General features: G+C 51.2%; 1 protein-coding gene across 1 annotated transcript in view; it reads left to right on the top strand.

Annotated features, from left to right (window-relative positions):
* GRIK3 (glutamate ionotropic receptor kainate type subunit 3) overlaps nt 1–19124 on the top strand; it is a 101527-nt gene that overhangs the window by 60690 nt on the left and 21713 nt on the right. The window contains exons 5-10 of the mRNA XM_061449862.1: nt 1251–1304; nt 5493–5666; nt 7562–7705; nt 10717–10824; nt 14755–14868; nt 16741–16944. Of these exons, the coding sequence (XP_061305846.1) occupies nt 1251–1304; nt 5493–5666; nt 7562–7705; nt 10717–10824; nt 14755–14868; nt 16741–16944 (798 nt within the window). The remainder of the gene's footprint in view (nt 1–1250; nt 1305–5492; nt 5667–7561; nt 7706–10716; nt 10825–14754; nt 14869–16740; nt 16945–19124) is intronic.

Below are 19124 nucleotides of genomic sequence, written 5' to 3'. Positions count from 1 at the left end.
TCTCTGGCCTTGCCCAGTTTTGGTCACTTGTTAATGCTTTACATCTGTTCTTTGGCTTCTCGGGTTCTCTGTTCTCTTTGGCAGCTGTCTCTGAACAGTTGCTGCATTCTGCAGTGCACAGATGTGCCCGTCTTCACTTTAATGGAGCTCCCATTCTCAGCCCAGAGATTGCCTGTAGCTTATCCACCAGCTTTATCACTTATTCATTTCCCCACAAACCCAGATGTATCCTGCACACAGGCTGTCAGCACTGGGAAGCCAGAGCCTGCTTCTTACAGCAGGTCTGGACTCTTCATCTACCACTGGAATTGCATCATTTCCTCTCCATTGGTTTCACATCATCCAACCGATGCCGCATGTACTGGTCCCTGCCCCAGCTCTCTGCAGGTCAGGAAGGGGCTACACCATGGCCCCACAGATCCCCACCAGGCATGGGGCGGGGGGGGACAGGATGGCTGCAGGCACAGCTGCTACGCTCTGTAAAAGGTATTTCCAGGCATGAAATGCAGGGTTAAATCCCACTCTGGAGTTACAATATTTAGGCTTGCAAATTAAATCCTTCCCTTTTCCCTTGTTTTTTGACATCTCACTTCTTTTCAAACTGCCACTTCCCTCCTCGGAGCTGAATTCTGCTCCAGTAATTTTAGCAAAATCCCAGGGAATCAAACGTTTCCTGGAGCGGCTCGGAGCCACTTTCCTATAGAGGAGACCTTAAAGTGCTCTTGCATGTGCTTTGTCCAGAAACCATGTTCAGAGCCACCATCACAGCCCAAACCACGGCAATCTCTGTCCTGTAGCCAGCCACTGCCTCCAAGGTGAACTTCAAGGTTCCCCTCCTGTTGCGTGGGGCTTGGTCAAAGTCACCCAGCCAGGTCCCTGCAGCCCTTCATGGTTCTGTGACAACCTTCATGGACCAGGCTGTCCCCCCCAGTGCTCAGCTATGCACATCCCAGCAATCTGCAGCAGCCATCCTTCGTGCTGGGACTGGCACATCTACAGCTTGGGCTGGCCAAGAGGGAGGGATGCACAAACGGAGCTCTACTGCGTGAAGGGACACGGAAGGAGAGGGGATGCCAAGCACCAGAAATACACGTGTGAGGACTACAAAAGCCATTTAAAGACATTTACTGTGTTTCTGGGTCTGCTCCTGCCACGTTAACCAGCTCAGCTCTGTAGAGGTTTGTGTTGCGTGATTGTTGTTGTACTCTTGTATCCACTCTTACTAACCTCCTTTCCCTACTCTCCTCAAGGCCATGGCGATGGGAATGATGACAGAATACTACCACTTCATCTTCACCACTCTGGTAAAGTACCTAATCCATGCAAACACCTTTTATACCTGGCTGCTGAGCTGGATGGAGGCAGTTGGAGCAGCAGGAGCAGGCTGGATGTCCTGTCCTGGGCCTCCTTCATAGGTGTAGGACACTAAAGCGGTGGGATGGGATAGGCAAGGGGAAGGCTCCTCATTCTGAGAGATGTCAGTCCTTCCTTTCCCTGCTTTTGGACTGGCTCCCTCCTTCGGAGCTGCTCCAGCTCTGCAGAGAGGCAGGCTCTGGGTTTATTTCCCCTCCCAGTCATTCTGATGGCGCAGACAGGCTGTGATGGGGCTGAGTTTGGTAAGAACCGGGTAGATGTTTCTGTGGGCTCATCTGGGTCTCCCTTAAGAGCCAGGAGCAGCCCTGCTGTGTCCAATGGCTCAGAACTCAGCCTGAAATTAACTCCACTCTCTTTAACCATGAGCCAACTCCTCTCTGACTCCAGGAGGCACTGGGGGTTTTTTGCTTCCATTCGGGATGTCATTGTCCAGCAGAGCATAGAATTCGGTGTGATTTTGGAGATCCAGTTTATCTCTTTGCCTTTGGGAACGGAACAGACTAAACCAACCCTCAAAACCTGCAGAATGTATTTCTCAGATGCAAAAGACATTTTAATTACCCCTCTGCCATTATCTATTCCAAGCAGCTTTAAGCATTTCCCAGATAACCTCCTATTAATCAGCCCCAGCTGAGCCTAGAGTACATTTCATGTGTAGGTACAGCCTGGAGGTGGGAAAAGGAGAATTATAATAAATTAATAGATAAGCAATCACAATTAATGCCACTTCCCTGAAATAACAGTTATATCATGGGAAAGATATTTTAATCTGTCATTCCTTAAGGCAATGTTTTCCTAGCTTGCAATGCATGTGCTTCAGCTTCTACAGTACTAGACCCATGGGGTGCTAATGAATTAGTCTATTATGTTATACTGAATGTTTCTAAAAGGTCCCCAGTCAATAGTGAGTACGGTGCATCAACACTTGGCATGAAATGCTTCAACATTTTGCTAGGCAGCAAGACTACAGTTCACTGCCTTCAGCATCAAGAGCACCATCAGCCTGTTCTACCAGAGGAGAAGGAGGAACTCGTCTGAGCCTTTGCCTCCTGCAAGCACAGATTAGAGCCTGTGAAGTCCCAAGCAGTGAGAACCCCTCCAAACCCAACAGTTATGGGAATGTCTCAGCAGCTTGTAAAAAGGAATCCTTGCAAATACAGGAGTTTCTGCACTGCTGTCACTGATGCTCCCAGATGCAGACAGGCAGGAGCAGGGATCCCTTCCCATGCTTTGAGTCGGCATTGACAACAATCACACACCCAGCCTGACTTCTCCTGATCAGGAGCTAAACCAAACCAGTTTTCCACTGGTGCTGATAATCCTTGGATGGTTTGGGTTGAAGGGACCTTAAAGCTCCTCCAGCTCCAACCCCTGCCACGGGCAGGGACCCCTTCCACTGGAGCAGCTTGCTCCAAGCCCCTGTGTCCAACCTGGCCTTGAGCACTGCCAGGGATGGGGCAGCCACAGCTTCTCTGGGCACCCTGTGCCAGCGCCTCAGCACCCTCACAGGGAAGAGCTTCTGCCTCAGAGCTCAGCTCAGTCTCCCCTTGGGCAGGTTAAAGCCATTCCCCTTGGCCTGTCCCTACATCCCTTGTCCCAAGCCCCTCTCCAGGTTTCCTGCAGCCCCTTCAGGCACTGGAGCTGCTCTCAGGTCTCCCCTTCAGGAGCCTTCTCTTCTCCAGGCTGAACCAGCCCAGCTCTCTCAACCCATCTCCATAGGAGAGCTCTTGCTAAACGCAGTGTACCCGAGGCTTACAACACAACACAAGTGTACTCATGCTTGGGTACATCACAGGGTGTTATTCCAATGTGCCTCCCATTACAGCCAATTCAGCTCCTCCCAGCAACAGCAGTCTTAGCAAAGCCATGGCCAGACAGGGATCCGCAGCAATCCATACCAGGGACATTCCATTATCCATGAGCTGTTTTGCACAACAGGAGCTTCCACCATGGATGCTCCACGTGGTGAGGATGCAACCTCAGCACCGTGCCTATGGCTGATGAACCAGAGCTGGGGATTTAAACTGGGGAGGAGGATGTGTAAGAAAGGGGAAGAGCCCCACAGAAATACCAAGAGCAAAACTGGTAAAGGGAATAGGATGGAGGGGAGACTTAATGTGCAGTACAGAAAATAATGAGTGAAAGGGAATATAGATGAGGTGGAAAATAGAACCAGATGTTTCAATCTGTGGCTATGCGGGAGCAGAAAACCCAGAAGCAACAGCTATGGCAATGCCCCCCCACACCTCCCCACGTTCTGACACTCAGCTTGTTCTGAACTGTCCTCTGATTCCAGGATGGGGTTGCAGCTGGGGTTTAAAGTGGAACCAAGAGGAGATCTGCAGTGAGGTTGGATTTTATAGGAGCTTGGGGAAATGAAGGGTCAGGATGGGGAGGGCACCCGACTGTCCACAGCAAACAGGCAAACTGAGGAGTCCCACCGAAAGTTATGAACCCTGAGAAAATCAACCTGTTCCAGTGGGTGAGGCCCAGGAGCACTGCACAGCCTCACATCCAGTGACACCGGCATCTGTCTGGAGTTAAACAACTGGATGTGCCCTTAGCTGCTGTACGGCATTTAAAAGTCAACATCCTGGCCTGGGTTTCGCCATGCCCTTTAGCAAAGTGTGGACGTTTGTACTTGCAGTTTTTCAGGGGGAAAAAGCCCACAACCAGACAGCAAAACCCCTGAACTGTGTTGTGGGTGTGATTAATGGCTGGGGCCATGGCTGCACCTGCAGATTAAACCATAGCATCCATCAGCAGCACACTTGGAGGGGGCAAAGTCAGAGGCCAGGGCTCAAGGAAAAGATCAAACTCCAAAGCTTATTAAAGTAAAACAGCTCTAAGGATTCCTTGCTGTCCCATTGAGAGTGACCGAGTGCTGCGTTTGTGATGCTCTGCTGAGAGCAGTGCGGTTTAGGATCGGTGCTTTTCCCGCTCCCCCGTGGGCAGAGCAGAGCTTGCTGCTGATGGACACCAAATCTGGGTGAACCTGCAGCGTGGCTGTGTCCCACCAGCGCAGCCACCTTATACCCAACAGCCACAGGCACGGAACCCCATGCTCTATTTAAACTCATTTGATAGCCCCCTGTGAGAACAACGAGCATCATTCCCATATTCACCTCCTCCCCTCTACCACAGTGGCACTTTTCCTCCTCCTCATATTTTTACTACCATTGATCACTTGCAGGATTCCTTCAGGATAAGCTCTGATTAAATACGTCCCATCCAACAAATGCTTCCCACTAAGGAATCCCCCTCCCAATGCCATTCTCTCCCACATCTAGCCACGATGCCCCTCAGGTCAGCTGCCCTGGGTTCTTACACCTGCAGCATTCCCTTGCCATGCTCTTTACCCCCAGACTACTCAGACAAGCTGCTGGGCATTGATATTAATCCCTGAACTGAAGTTAATATTTAGACGTGCAGCAGAGCCAAGAGATGCATTAAAGAAGCGCACTCCCAGAGGCCTCCCAATGCCTGTCTCCTGCTGCCTGCCAAGTGATGCTCGTGGGCTGGCTGCCAGCAGGACTGGGGGGTTTACATCGGATAAAGGGCACTCTCATTCATTTGCAGACTGTGTAGGCCGGTCGGAATGTCAAGAAACGCGTCTCAGTTCCCCTTTGATAGCCGTCTGCAAATTGGCATTCTGCAGTCAGAGCTCCTCCGTCATCTGCAGCACCCTGTGGGCTTCAGCACTCACAGCAAATCCTCCATGGAAGAGCCCCAGGGAGCTTCAGATACAAAACTCTGCCTGGTTCCCCCCATCCTTGATCACAAGCCGCTTTTTTCACCGTTACAGAGAGTGAGCCTGGGTTTCTCCCCACAATTCACTCGCCTTTTTTAAGCACAGAATGAGCTCTTTGGCAGGAGTTTCCCGCTGCTGTGGGTGGGTGAACCTGCACATAACGACACCCAGATTCCACTAACACCTACAAGTCTCTGCAAGCTGAGAGCAACAGACAGGATAATCCACCCCATTCCTGAGGGCACTGCCCTGCCTCCTGCCTTCTGTGGGCTCTGCCTTTGCGCTTCCAACCCAGACATTGACCATGCAGAAAAGACAAACCAAACAAAGCTAAACCAAATGTTTAAACTGGTTTCTCTCTTTTAAGGATCTTTATGCATTAGACCTAGAACCATATCGCTACTCGGGAGTGAACCTGACCGGCTTCCGGATCCTCAACGTGGAGAACCCGCACGTGTCCTCCATCGTCGAGAAGTGGTCCATGGAGCGGCTGCAGTCAGCGCCCAAGGCGGAGCTGGGGCTGCTCGATGGCGTGATGATGGTATGAGCAGTTCAAATACAGCACGGGTGAAGCCTGGGAAGCACACTGGAGGGGTAGGGAAGGCAGGGGCAACACTGAGGAGCAGAAATGCTCCCATCCCATTAGAGGAGCCAAGCAGCCTTCCCTGCAGGGATATGCAGGGCTCCATCATCGCTCCCTGTGGTCCCCACGAGCAGTCTGGACCAGTCAATTCGCTGAGATTGATGCAGGGAGGACGAGCCAAGGCTCTGCCCAGAGTTGGGCTTTGCAGCAGCTTTGATGACTCCTTTTAGGGCCTGATGGCAGCTCTGCTCTGCTGAGTTACTGCTCGGCAGGTACAGCACCTGCTCTCCCATCTGTCTTCCCTGCGAGGCTGTCTCCGACCCCTGCAACTGCTGACTGGCTCCTTCCTTCCCTCTCCCTTTAGATCTGCCAGCACCAACCCACAAGTGGCAAAGCCTCCCAGACTTTCACCTTGAAATGGCTCCTCGTATCCTTCCTGTTCTTTCTTTGTCTTAGAGGAGATCTCCACCATTCTCCTTTAGCCACCTTCTTCCCCACAGCGCTGCCCACAACTGCAGCATCCTATTGCCTCCAACAGGGCTGAGTTCCCCTCATCACCGCCGGGTCTTCTCCCATTCCCCCCTTTTCTTCTTCAGAGGGGATCCTGCCTTTTGTTTGTGTTTGGTTCAATCCCAGTGAGACCCTGATCTCAGCTGGGCACTGCAGTATGTAATTCACCATGAAATTGCTTGGACATAAGCTTGCACCTCCTCTCCCCCAACCCCAAACTTACAAACCCCATCCTTGTTGCAGTAAATCCAAGCCCATGGGATGCAGGTCGGTGCCTGCTCTTCATGCTCTGGTGCTGAGGGAAGGCAAGGTCATAGGGATGGCCGCCAACACCGGAGGATTTTCTTTGTGGCCACGTCCTGTTAGACATTTGCATCAGACTTTGCAGCATGATTTTGTTTGATCATGTTTTATGAGGCCACTGCTACGCTCGCATCTGGTTTGTAGCTTTGTGAAGCCAGCAAATAATGGATTTTCACTAGGAGGTCTAAGCATTCTGGAGTGAGAAATAAATCCAGTTCTCTTGATCGGTGTTTGGAGGTGAGATGGCAAATCTCAAATTAAATCTAAACCCATCACATTATATGGAAGGGAAAAAGAGAGTTCTCCCTAGTTCCAGTCACTGGAGTGCAGGATGATGTTACAGAACCTCCTGATTCCGGTGATAGTTTGGGTCATTTTGGAAAATTCCATGCCCACAGACAAGCCATTTAGCTTCTCTGTTTCCTATTTCCCCATGTCTAAAGTAGTGTGGATAATAGGCTCTCACAGAGGCTTTCTTTACACTCAGACAAAAAAGACTAAACACCAAAATCCTGTTACTATCTCCTACCTTCAGAAATCACTGCCTTCCTCGACATTACAGCAGCAAATGTGCTAGAAATAACCAGAACAGATACACAGAGACACATGACATTTTCACAACCTCTGATTTTAAGACAGAGCTATGATCTTTTAGTCTGAGGAGCCACATAACAGAAAACCACGTTTGCCTTGTGCAGAGCTACGTGTTTTGAGGACATGTTTTGCATGAGATGTCAGCTGTTTCCACAAGTCTCGTGTTAAAGCACACACATTTACAGCCATCTCATAATCATAGAATGCGTTGGGTTGGAAGGGACCTTAGAGATCATCTAGATCCCAGTGGAGCTGCTATTAGACACCAGGAGGTGGGATGCTCAGCATCCCACCCTTGGGTCCACTGAGTGTTGGGCTGGGGGTAACTCAAAGGGGGTCCCTGCAGCTCCTCCTGCGACACACCACAGACCCCCCCCCCCCCCATTGCTTTGCTGCCCGACTGCCTCCTCGCTCTGGAACCCCAATGCTGTTCCCCTTCACTTTAGACAGACGCTGCCCTGTTGTACGACGCCGTGCACGTGGTCTCCGTGTGCTACCAGCGCGCGCCGCAGATGACGGTGAACTCCCTGCAGTGCCACCGGCACAAAGCCTGGCGGTTCGGCGGCCGCTTCATGAATTTCATCAAAGAGGTAAAACCGTGATTTAACAGCTCCAATTGCTTCCCACTAACACCAAGCAGCCCCGGCAGGAGCAGTGCAGGTGCTCGGCGCGCGGGTTCGGAGGCTTGGCACGTCCAGAGCACAGGGAGGTTTGGCAGCTCTAAGGTTACAAACATCCTCCCCCTGCCTGGGCAGGTACAAGTGGGTGGAAGCACGGGCAGACACCAGCCTGCAGGGTGCACCCAGGAAGGAGAAATCCTGTCTTTGCCTTCAAAATAACACCCGTGCAGCCACCCCAAAGCACCTGAACCAAGCTGAAATCTCCCATGCTGTCTCTAAGACTCGCCCTGGCCTCTTCCAGCTGGACCGCTCTCTTTCAGAGCCCGTTTCTTAGCAGAGCAATAGCCTTTTGCCTTTTACAGGAACATTTGCTTGGGGTCCACAAAGGGCACTCAGCGCTGCTCAATCCCAGTGGCAAAGCTGGCAGCGCTGTGCATCTCTGCCTGATCAACGGCTTTGGCAGAGCGGTGGATTTAGCAAGCAGGGAGCCAGGGGAGCAAGGAAGCAGCTTTATTCCCCCTCTGTTTCCAGTCATTATCATTGCTCTCTGTTCAGTCCATCTAATTGTTTGTTTGCATCTGGCTTAAGTACACAAGCTGACTCAGAGCACGGGTGCCCATGAGCAGTGAGCTCGCCCAGGGAGCACAGCACAGGGGGGCTGCGGTGAGAGGTGAACGGCCCCCCATAAGGGCCCTTGAGGATGCACCCCTGCACTCGTAGCCCTGGTTTTGCTTTCTGAGGAGCCCTCACATAAGGAAAAACAAAGGCAGAGCTGCAGGGAGGTATTGCAAACCCTTATTTACCCTAAGGCTCTTTCAAACTTCTGTGCCCGTGGCTTTACACATGACAAGTTATGAGTCAGGCTGCAGTGCTGGATAGATGCTGGACCATGATTAGGCCACATTTAAAAGGCTGGTATAAAATCCCCTATACTTTTTAAACAGAAGAGTTGTTACCCACGACTTGTGCTGTGGTAGCACCCACAGACCCAGTGCCTCCTGAACACCAGCACATAGGAGCAGGGAGAGCCCACCCCGGGTGCCGCACGGAGCACACAGACATACGGGAGGAGGAAGGATGAATGATTCCCATTGCAGAGAGAGAATGAACTTGCTTCCTAATAGGCACTGAAGATGGTATCTCTCCCTTCTCTGCCTCTCTGCCTCCTTTCTCCTGTTTTGTTCCCGGCTGCACAGAGCCGCTCCAGCTGCCTGCCAAAAGAGAGTGTAAATAATTTGTTTGGTTGGCTCCTGTTGCAAATTACCCTGAGCCTCACACTCCAGTGCCTGCCTGTTGTTTCCCTCCCTGGCACCGTGTCAGCGCCTTGCAGGGATAAGCTTCCTCCCCGTTGTAATCAGAACACACAGTAATTGCTCTCTCTAAACTCCTGTAAAGACAAAGCGCAGCACAGAGCGATGTCTCACCGCAGCCACCTGCACCCCCAGCCCTGGGCTCCCCAGCATCACCCCTCTTTGTGCATGCATAGGTCGTGGTCCCACTGTACCGGATCATAGAATCCCAGACTGGTTTGGGGTGGAAGGGACCTTAAAGCTCATCCAGTTCCAAGGGACACCTTCCACTAGAAGTGTGTCCAGGCTGCTCACTCCCACTGTGAATCCCTGCTTGTTCCCACTTGCCACCCCAAAGAGCCATGGCAATGCCGTGCAGCCGATGGATGCTCTCGCTCCATCAGCACATGGCTGTGGCTGCTCCGGTGGGGAGCATTAAACACTCCGTGCTTTCCCTGCTTCCCAAGTGGCTCCACAGGCAAAGCACCTGCATGGCAAAATGAGCAAAACAGCCCAGCCTTCCCCAAAACTCAGCGGTGAGGAGGCTGGGAGGAGGCTGTCATTACTCCTCAGGAATTAATGAGGAAGAGCCACAGGAGTGTATTTATATGCCAGTCATTCCCCCCTGAGAATACATTACACCACTTCCATCGCACTGGGATCTTTCAAGCTCCCCCACCCATAAAGGAAACACATTCATCAGCAAGGAGCATGCACTGAACTGCTGTGGGGAAGGAGCCCAAATCCCAGCTCTCCACTGCTGTGATTGCAAAACAGTAAACCAAGCCTGGCACTCTTATGGGAGCATCCTCCTTGGGGCAGATGGTTGTAGCACATCCCAGCACTGCCTCCGGGCAGAGCAGGCATCATATACCACACTGTCCCTTAGCACCAGCTCTGCCAGCACAGCTGCTGCCTGGTATCTGGGGGCTCTTTCACCTTCTCAATCAGAGAGATTAGTTCTGGTGATGCTGCAAAGTGTACAGTGGGAAAGAAACAGAATCATAGAATAATTATGGTTGAATCCAATGTAGACATCTTTATCCCCAGTTCCAGCTCAGAGCAGGACTGGCTCCCAAGACAGACCAATATCTCCAGGAATGGGGCTTCCCCAGCCCCAGCAGGCACTTGTCCTGTACTTACAGCGCCAAGACCTGAGCCAGGGATGCAGACACAGCACACACCCACCAGATTCCCACTCCTGCTGCAAAACAGACAAGCTCTTGGCCTCTTGTGCTCCACTTCCTACCTGAAAGGAGGCAGGGAAGTGTTCAGGACATTTTAGCTTCCACACACCTTGGAAGCATCAGCAGATTCATGCACAGAAAGGGTTATTTATGAACTTGTCCCAGACCCAGGCTCCCTGCAGCCAGGCATTTATCAGTACTACAAGGATAAATGCAGCACACAAGGATGCCATGATAAATGCAAGCAGGTTTCTACTGAGTCATCGTGTCCTGCACCAGCTGGGGAACACAAAAGGTCCAAACAAAACCTCTAGCAAGGACTGCAAGAGAGTGAGGAAAACCTCACTCCGTCTGCAGCTGAACAGTGATGGGGTGATTATTAATGATGCTCCTTAGGGAAGAAGAACCAGCGTAAGGACTAGTTAAAAGAGCATCCAGTGGAGGGCAAAAGACTCTTTACAATACCAAGTAACAGCCCTACTCCTCCTTTCTCGCCCCTCCACAGGCCCAATGGGAAGGATTAACGGGACGAATTGTCTTCAACAAAACAAGTGGTTTGAGGACAGATTTTGACTTGGATATCATCAGCCTCAAAGAAGATGGCCTTGAAAAGGTAGGCAGGGTTTGTCTGATCTACCTGCGTATGGCTTAGTCTGATGTTCAGGCAGCAAAGGGCTGGTGCTTGTATTGTTTCCAGGTTGGCTGTGTGTAGAAGGCTGTTTGCTTTGTGGGGTTTCTCAGATCCTTTGCCATGCCTCAACCGTGACTCACCACCCCAAGCCAGGCGTGGGATTACAGTGAGGAGCTGCAAGAGCCCTGCGGCACTTTGCTGGGATAGTGGGAGCAGAAGAAACTTCCTGAGCAGCCATTAACCAGTCCTTGCCCAGACCAAAGGGGCAGGAACAAAGCCCTCCCCATCGCTGGGCTTGCTTAAAAACACTGATGTTTCCCTGGGGAGGCAACAGCTCTTGAAAGCATCATCTGAGTGTAATTTCCCACAGCAAAAATCGCCTGAGGCTTGGAAATGGCCCCAGCTTATTGCAGCCTGGGTTTTGCAGGAGGATGCTGTGGGTGGCTCTGTTGATTTCTTCCCTGTGTTATCTAAGGGACAATAACAGAAATATCAAAGTGTGTTGTTTCCTGCCTGGCTGGAGGGGTCTCATTCAGTCTCCACGTTGGCCTGGCCACCCAGGGGTGACACTGCACAAAGGCTGCAGCCACTGATCCCTCTCATGAGCACAGATCTCCCCTGGGCACAGAGATACAACGCTGATGTGCACATCTCCTTCTCAGGTGTTCAAGGGGATTTCATTCCCTTTCCTTCAATTCCATTCAAAAAGGCACTATGCAAAGCGCTGGAGCTCTTAGAACACAGGCTCCAAGGAGAGATGGGCTTGTTTAAGGCAAAAGAGAGCAGCGAGTGGCTTGCAGTGAGGAGTGGATGTAACCAGGCTCCTCCAAATAACAGCACCGAGGACTCCTGAAGCTTGACCCCTTCAAAGTCATTCTGAGTCATAGAAACATAGAACCACAGCATGGTTTGTGTTGAAGGGACCTTAAATCTCCTCCAGCCCCAGCCCCTCCCACGGGCAGGGACCCCTTCCATAGGGCAGCTGCCAGGGATGGGGCAGCCACAGCTTCTCTGGGCACCCTGTGCCAGCGCCTCAGCACCCTCCCAGGGAAGAGCTTGTGCCTAAGAGCTCATTGCAGTCTCCCCTCGGGCAGGTTAAAGCCATTCCCCTTGGCCTGTCCCTACATCCCTTGTCCCAAGCCCCTCTCCAGGTTTCCTGCAGCCCCTTCAGGCACTGGAGCTGCTCTCAGGTCTCCCCTTCAGGAGCCTTCTCTTCTCCAGGCTGACCCAGCCCAGCTCTGAGGGACTCCCCACTCTGCTAAGGGTTCTTGTAGATTTATAGGAGCAACTTTGCTACCGGGCAGTGAATCCCCTTCTGGAGCAGAATCTACCTTACCACATGCCTGAGGTGCCTGCTGGCAGCCGGGGATGAGCGCTGAGTCCTGCAGCCTTTAGGCATGGACACAGGTTATGCTCCCTGGGAGCAAACAGCTTGGCTTCCCCATCCCCCTGTTTTACAGCTTGTTTTGCCTTGGCTTTGGAATAAATCCTTGCCACGCTTTCACACCACAGCAATAGCTCTTTGCTTCCTGTGAGGAATCTCAAGGTCACCCCAGCACTCGCTCTCCTGGGGGGTATTTTTTGGTGTCAAATACAGTATAAAGCAGACATTCCAAATCAACGTGATGACCTCCAATCTCAGCTGCCATCAAGTGAGATGGAGGCAGGAGAGGAGCAGGGGAAGAGGCCACCATCTCACGAGCACTGAGCAGGAGATGATGCTTGTATCCTGGCTTCTCTTTTTGAACATCATATTTTGCCTATAGTCTAAACCCAAAATTCCACCGCATCTATTTGGAGCGCAGTAGCTCCAATGGGCTGTGCTGGTACCCTAAGAGAAACCTTCTTGAGTATCAGACACCATATGAATCTCAATGTTTAAGTACAACCACAATATCCATCCAACTAATCCTCCTCAGGTGTACTGGAGAACACAGCTCTGTACTGCTGTGGTGTCACACAAAGCCCACAGGAAGCCACCAAACCGCAATGCACGCTCTCTACAGCCGCCCAGCTTTTTGTCTCCAGCAATCCAGAGATTTCACAGCTCCCACTGTTATCATCTCAAAGCTTCTTGTCAGCTCTGGAGGGCTTTGGGAGCATCCGTGTCAGATCTCGGTGGAAGCTGGATGCTGGCAGTAGTTAATCCCAAATAACCAACCGTCAAACCACAAACAAATCCCACGCGCATTGTGCATTATGTAGAAGAGCTCGTGTTTGTTGAGCTTTAGGATTGAACTCCTGATCCTTATACCTCCTGGATGTTCCAGGGATTACAGGAGTATTAACCAAACTTAATTACGTGTAGTTGGACTATCTGACTTGCACAGGCCTCTTAACGTGTATTTGGCCTTTTTTTCTTTCCCTTTTTGACTATTTCAAACTGATTCATTCAGTTTTAAGTGCCACGTATTCAATTTCCCTGCAGAAACCCGAGCGCTGTGAGCTGAACCGCGCCGGCAGCGCTCCCACAGGGGCCTCTCAGCCCCTATTCCCTTTCCCCGTGCGCAATCATCGTCTTTTGACACTGCAGCTGGGGTGTGATGGAAGGAGATGCGGGGATGGCTCAGGGTTCACCTGAAATATTTAAAGCCTTTCACCAAGTTCATGGAAACTCCTGTAGAATTTATGATGGGTTTTTTTTGCCAGGCAGCGCTGCTCATTACAAAGTCTCTTTTTGGGGCTGCAGGGAAACCTCACGCTGCTGAAGAGGTTGAAGAATCTTCAAAACAGCAATAAATAAACTATCAGTGGCTCCTGGAGGGTTCGAGCCTTTGGTTTCTCTCTGAAACCGCCTCACAGTTTGACCCTACAGATGGATCGTTCTGTTCCCATTTCCATGCAGGGGTTGTTTTCTCTCACTCCTTCCCAGGCTACGCAGCCACCGTGCTCTGGTTCCAGGTAGAAATCCCCCATCCTCCAGCATTCCTGATGCTTTATCTCACCGTCACAGTCCTTTAGCCAGTCCTGCCTTCAAAGTTTGTTCTAAAGCCTCCATAGCCCTGTGGGGATCAAGGTAACAGGCTTAGAGCTGGCCAGATGACTTCTTGTAAATAGGAACATGTTTTGCTATTTCTGGATAAAAAGGCTTCTTCAAAGTCCACCAATTTATTAAAACTGACAGCTCGAGAACAAGAGAACACCTCAAATTGATGAGGAACCGTGTGCCTGTGCCCGAGCATGTCTGCTGCTATTCCCTCCTCCAGGACCAAGACCTCCCATTGTGATGGATGTCCCTCAAAGGGATGTGTTAGAGATATCCATCTGGTTTGCCACAGCACAGAGGGCAGGAATGGTCCCTACGTGGGGTTTGCAGAGCTGGTCAAGGTCATTTTTAATTCTCCTCACCAATATAGTTGGGTGGAAATAAAACAGAAATAAAAAGGCCTCAGATTTGATTTTTTTCCCTTTTGTTCTGCTTTATCCTTGCCCAGAGCTGACTCCTCAGCATGGTTGGGTTGTTTGCTCTACACAAACCCTTTGTGAATTGATTATTCACCCCCTAAATTCCAGCCACAGAACCCCAGCCTGGTTTGGGTTGGAAGGGACCTTAAAGCTCCTCCAGTTCCAACCCCTGCCACGGGCAGGGACACCTTCCACTGGAGCAGCTTGCTCCAAGCCCCTGTGTCCAACCTGGCCTTAAATCATGGGCAGTCATGGCCTTTTCTCATACATCAGAATGTGGCACAGGGGCTGTTGATTATCCATGTGCAGTGGGGTAACCTGCAACTAAAGGGTTAAGGCAAATCTCCTGTTTAGGTGAAACAAGATGATCATCTCAGGTTTGCTCCCATCTGCTGTAGATGGTAGAAGCAAGCTCCGTTTCCAGGCCAGCAGGATGATGACAGCGTCCTCATCCATGCTGAGGAGTGCTCGCCGGGCGCTCACGGTCCATTTATTGCTCCATTTCAGGTTGGAGCGTGGAGCCCTTCCAATGGTTTGAACATCACAGAAATCTCCAAAGGACGAGGCCCTAATGTCACAGACTCGCTGAGCAACAGATCCCTCATCGTCACCACGGTCCTGGTAGGACACCGCAAGCCTGTCTTTATTCCTTTCCCCCCGACCCTCAGGGATATCCGATCTCTCTGCAAATTCCTGGGGTGTGATAATCACTGCAGCTCAAAGGCCATGGCCTAATGCAAAACCATGGAGCCAGGGGGAGCCCTGTCAACCGTCTGCCTTTGGTGGGCTCTTTGAGGCAGGATTTTCACCTCGTACTCTGTGACGATGTACAAACTGCATCATGTACAAGGGTGGTATCAGTTCCTATTGACTGTGCCCCTCCTTGGGCTTGCACAGGGGGTATCTCCTGTAAATGGAAATGTACTGAGATCCCAGTTCCTGCCATAACTCCATTTTCATACACTGGCTTCTAAACTAAACATAAAATACACCTCTAAATGTTATTTGCATTTGCAACACCCCTTTGTACCTTTGCACTGCTGTAAATGGCCATAGAAAAGGCAGAGAAGGAATCTTTCAAAAGAAAAGCATGAAAGGTTATTTCTTCCCCTTTTGCTCATATTGCAGTGACTTGTTGGAAGAGAAATATTACCCCAGCAGCCAGCACCACGCTCCCCAAGCAATATGGGAACTGTGAAGTTATGAAATTGAGGGCACCTTCACTGAGAAATCGATTAGCAAACCGAGAGAGCTCGTGAATTGGATGTCTGGCCATTTTCAGTAATAAATTGTGAAATAGGCCGTGAATAAGTGGTTCATAGAGTTCAGAATTACCCCCTAGGAAATGCTGGAGACCTGGAGATACATTACTGAAGCGAATGGAGTCCTAATGTTCAGTGCTTCGGCTGTTAAATATGTATGTAATCCCTACAGCGCTTCCCCACATTAATAGTGCTTTATGGCAGCTCTAGAGCTGGTGTGTTTGTATCAAGATCCATAGATTGAGCTGATTCATAAACAAAGCACTAATTCCAGTGAGGAAAGCTGAGGAGGAGGCCAGGGAGAGAGGATTTAAGCGCAGGAGCTGTGCGTGCCAACCTGAACTCTATAGGTTGGACGTTTGCTCCACAATGCTGCAAATTGAGCTCCCTGTGCCCTGCTTTGAGACACCTTCAATTGGAGCCACGTGTTAGCTGCTGTTGGTATCTCATCCTCCCCTTGCCCTCCAGCTTTTTCCTGCCTCCTACCATCTTCTGCCATTTCCATCTGTCCTCTACACGTTTCCTACCTCAGGCTCCCCAGCATCCCTTGTCCTTGGTGACTGCCCAAGCCTGATCTTCACCAAGGGCTGTGCAAGTTTGCTCTTTGCTAACTTCACCTCTGCTGAAGAGGCAGAGATCCACAGGGCTGGAAAGCACTTTAATAGGTATTTCTCATTTGTGCTGGTGGCTCGGCACTGCTGGGATTAAAGACACCCCAACCTTCCCATGGCATCTCTAACTGGAGCAGAAACTCTCTCTGGGTAGCAATAGGGGCCCGTATCCCATCAGCAAAGAGGAAAATGTGACGAACTGGGGAACGTTTTGGGATGGGCACCAGCCATGCACTGCTCCCTCACCCTGTATTTAACCCACCAGCCTCTTGCTCGCTGCAGCTCAGCAAACAACAGGCACTGCAGTGCACATTGGCTGCATTTCTGCTGCATGGAACTCGGGGTTGGGTTTGTCCTTCTCCTTCTCTTGGCTCTCACCACTCTTCATTTCCAGAGCATGAAATGACTATTTTTCTCCCTGAAATCCTACCAAATGGAAAACGATGGGCTGCTCTGAAAAGACAAAATCACGTGTTGTGCTGTAACCAAGGCTGCTAATCAGCACCATGTAGAGTTAGTCGATTCCCAACGTGTCCCATTGCCAGCCCTGCCTGCGGAGCCTGCACCCTGTGGGACCACGGCTCACCCTTAACAGGGACTTTTTGCCTTCCCGTGTGCAGGAAGAGCCCTTTGTCATGTTCCGTAAGTCCGACACGGCTCTGTTTGGGAACGACCGCTTTGAGGGCTACTGCATCGACCTCCTGAAGGAGCTGGCCATCATCCTGGGCTTCACCTACGAGATCCGGCTGGTGGAGGACGGCAAATACGGGGCGCAGGATGAGAAGGGGCAGTGGAACGGAATGATCAAGGAGCTCATTGACCACGTGAGTGCAGCTTGGCTGCAGCATGGGCAGGGGGGCTGCTGAGGGGTGGCTGAGCAGGGGGTGTCCCTGAGCTGTCTGCCTGGGGCAGGAGCAGGGTGTACCTGTGGACACCCCCCTCCCGAGGATGCTGCTGCTCTGCCCTGATAAACAGGGCACAACACTGAGGGGGCTCAGGGACCCCAGACATGTCCCAGACCAGCTCAGTTGGATCCGGATGATGTATCCAGACTGCAGGTGTGCAGGGCACAGTTTCATATATCTATTTTGTCCTATAAAGGCAGCTTATTTCGGCAATACTCCTGAGACACGAAGCTCCCCCTGCAACAGAGCAGCTGCGCTCTTCCTAAAAGGAAAAGCCCATGAAGCACTGGTGAAACTGTTGTGGAAGCTCTGCTCTCACAGACACCAAAAAGTCACCTAGTCTGAAACCTCAGTTCACGGCTGCTCAGTTTTCTAATTCCATCCTTCGCCACCAGCACATCCTGTGATCCCAGAAGCCCCGTTAGGGAGGTGAGGAAAGCTGGTGTCTTCAGGAATCTCTGATTCCCAAAAAGGTCTCTGGAAGAAAAGATCAGGACAAAGTTAAGTGATGATCTCTGAGGCACAGGCAGCCACGTAAGCAGTCCTTGATCTGTAACACAGCGCTCTTCTCCTGGCCTCCTGCTCAAGTGGGGCAGCCCTTGGATCTCCTCTCACGTTCCTGCCTCCATGCTGAAAACACTGCCTAAGGCAGAAAAGAGACGAAACCAACCCCACGTATGCAGCAGCTGTGATGCTCCCCTGGTTCATGTGGGAAGAATGCTTTTGCTGGTGGGTGCCAGCAGTGAAGGAGCTTTGCTGGGAGCAGGTAACAGAGCAGCGTCTGGTGGTGAGGCTGCGGAGCTGCGGCTCCGGGATCCAGGTTGTGTTTCCAGATTCTGCTCCTCTGCCCTGGATGACATTGGACAAGTTGCTTCCGTGCAATGCTTGCTCCATCTGTGAAATGCAGATGACGATGATTACGTCCCTTGTGGGACACTGCGATGCTTAATCAGTTTGCGAAGAGCGCCGGCGTCCTTGGCTGGCTCACCCTGAGGAGCGGGGAGGAGGGCACCCAAGGACAGCCCTGGGGGAGAAGGACACTGCGCCTCGCAGGGAATACACCGCAGGCTGTGCAAAGCTGCCTGTGTGGTTCTCCTTCCAGAAAGCTCCATGCAGCACAAAACACACCCTTTAGAGCCTCTTACGCAACAGCCGGGCTAAGTTAGGTGGGTGACAGCATCCCAGCAGAAGCCATTGGTACTTTGCCATTGCAAGTGCTGTGTGTGACGTGGAGCTGAGCAGATGCAGAGCACAGGATGCAATCATAGGATAGAATCATAGAACAGTTAGGGTTGGAAAGGACCTTAACATCATCCGGTTCCAACCCCCCTGCCGGGGGCAGGGACACCTCCCACTAAACCATGGCACCCAGTGTGCTCCAGGCCACAGCTCCTGCACCCACTGCCAGGGCAGGGTCTGTGGCTCTCACTGCAGGGCTCTGAAGAAGTAATTGCTCCAAAGCAGGAAATAAGATGTAGGGAATAGAAGCCAGGCCATCATTTAGTCCGAATCATGTCACTTCCAATGTCCTGCGAGATGCTACAGGGCTCTCGGGAGGCTTCCAGCCATTCCCAAAGCTGTGGTCAGCTAAGAGAGACCCACCAGGAAGAAGGTGTGAGGAACAACCTCACTAAGGAACATGAAACTCATGGTCAACCTGCAGTGAAGTATTTTCTTGGCTAACTATTCAAAAAGCAAGTTAACATACAGCACCAGGAAAGGACCAAGGGCCCTCCTGTTGCAAGTTTTACTGTAGCAGTAGGTTTGAACTCTACTTTCTAACAGGTGAATGCCTTGGAGTGATTTATAACCACTGCCCAAACCCCATATAAAGCCATTATTTTCTTTATCTGCATGTCATTGCTTTTTATAGCAGTGTTTATGGAAAGCATTAAAAGTGAAACTGCAACCAGATGGGGCCCTTCCTCAGCAGCAAAGCATCTTCAGATTGTGTGGAGAAAGCAACAACCGATGGCGCTTTGCAGTGGCAAAGTTCATACTTATTTCACACCTAGCAGGGAAAGTGTTGGAGACGGCATTCAAACAGCGTTGTAGTGATGAAAACAGGGCTGCCCCCACTGTGAGTTTGATATCTGGGC

The sequence above is a fragment of the Pezoporus flaviventris genome, unplaced genomic scaffold (genome assembly GCF_033815535.1).
Source record: "Pezoporus flaviventris isolate CSIRO_AGI_PZ_B2104156 unplaced genomic scaffold, CSIRO_AGI_Pfla_v1 ptg000008l, whole genome shotgun sequence".
In the NCBI taxonomy this organism is placed as follows: Eukaryota; Metazoa; Chordata; class Aves; order Psittaciformes; family Psittacidae; genus Pezoporus; species Pezoporus flaviventris.
The sequence above is the reverse complement of the archived record's forward strand: the minus strand, read 5'-3'. Positions and strand labels throughout refer to the sequence as shown.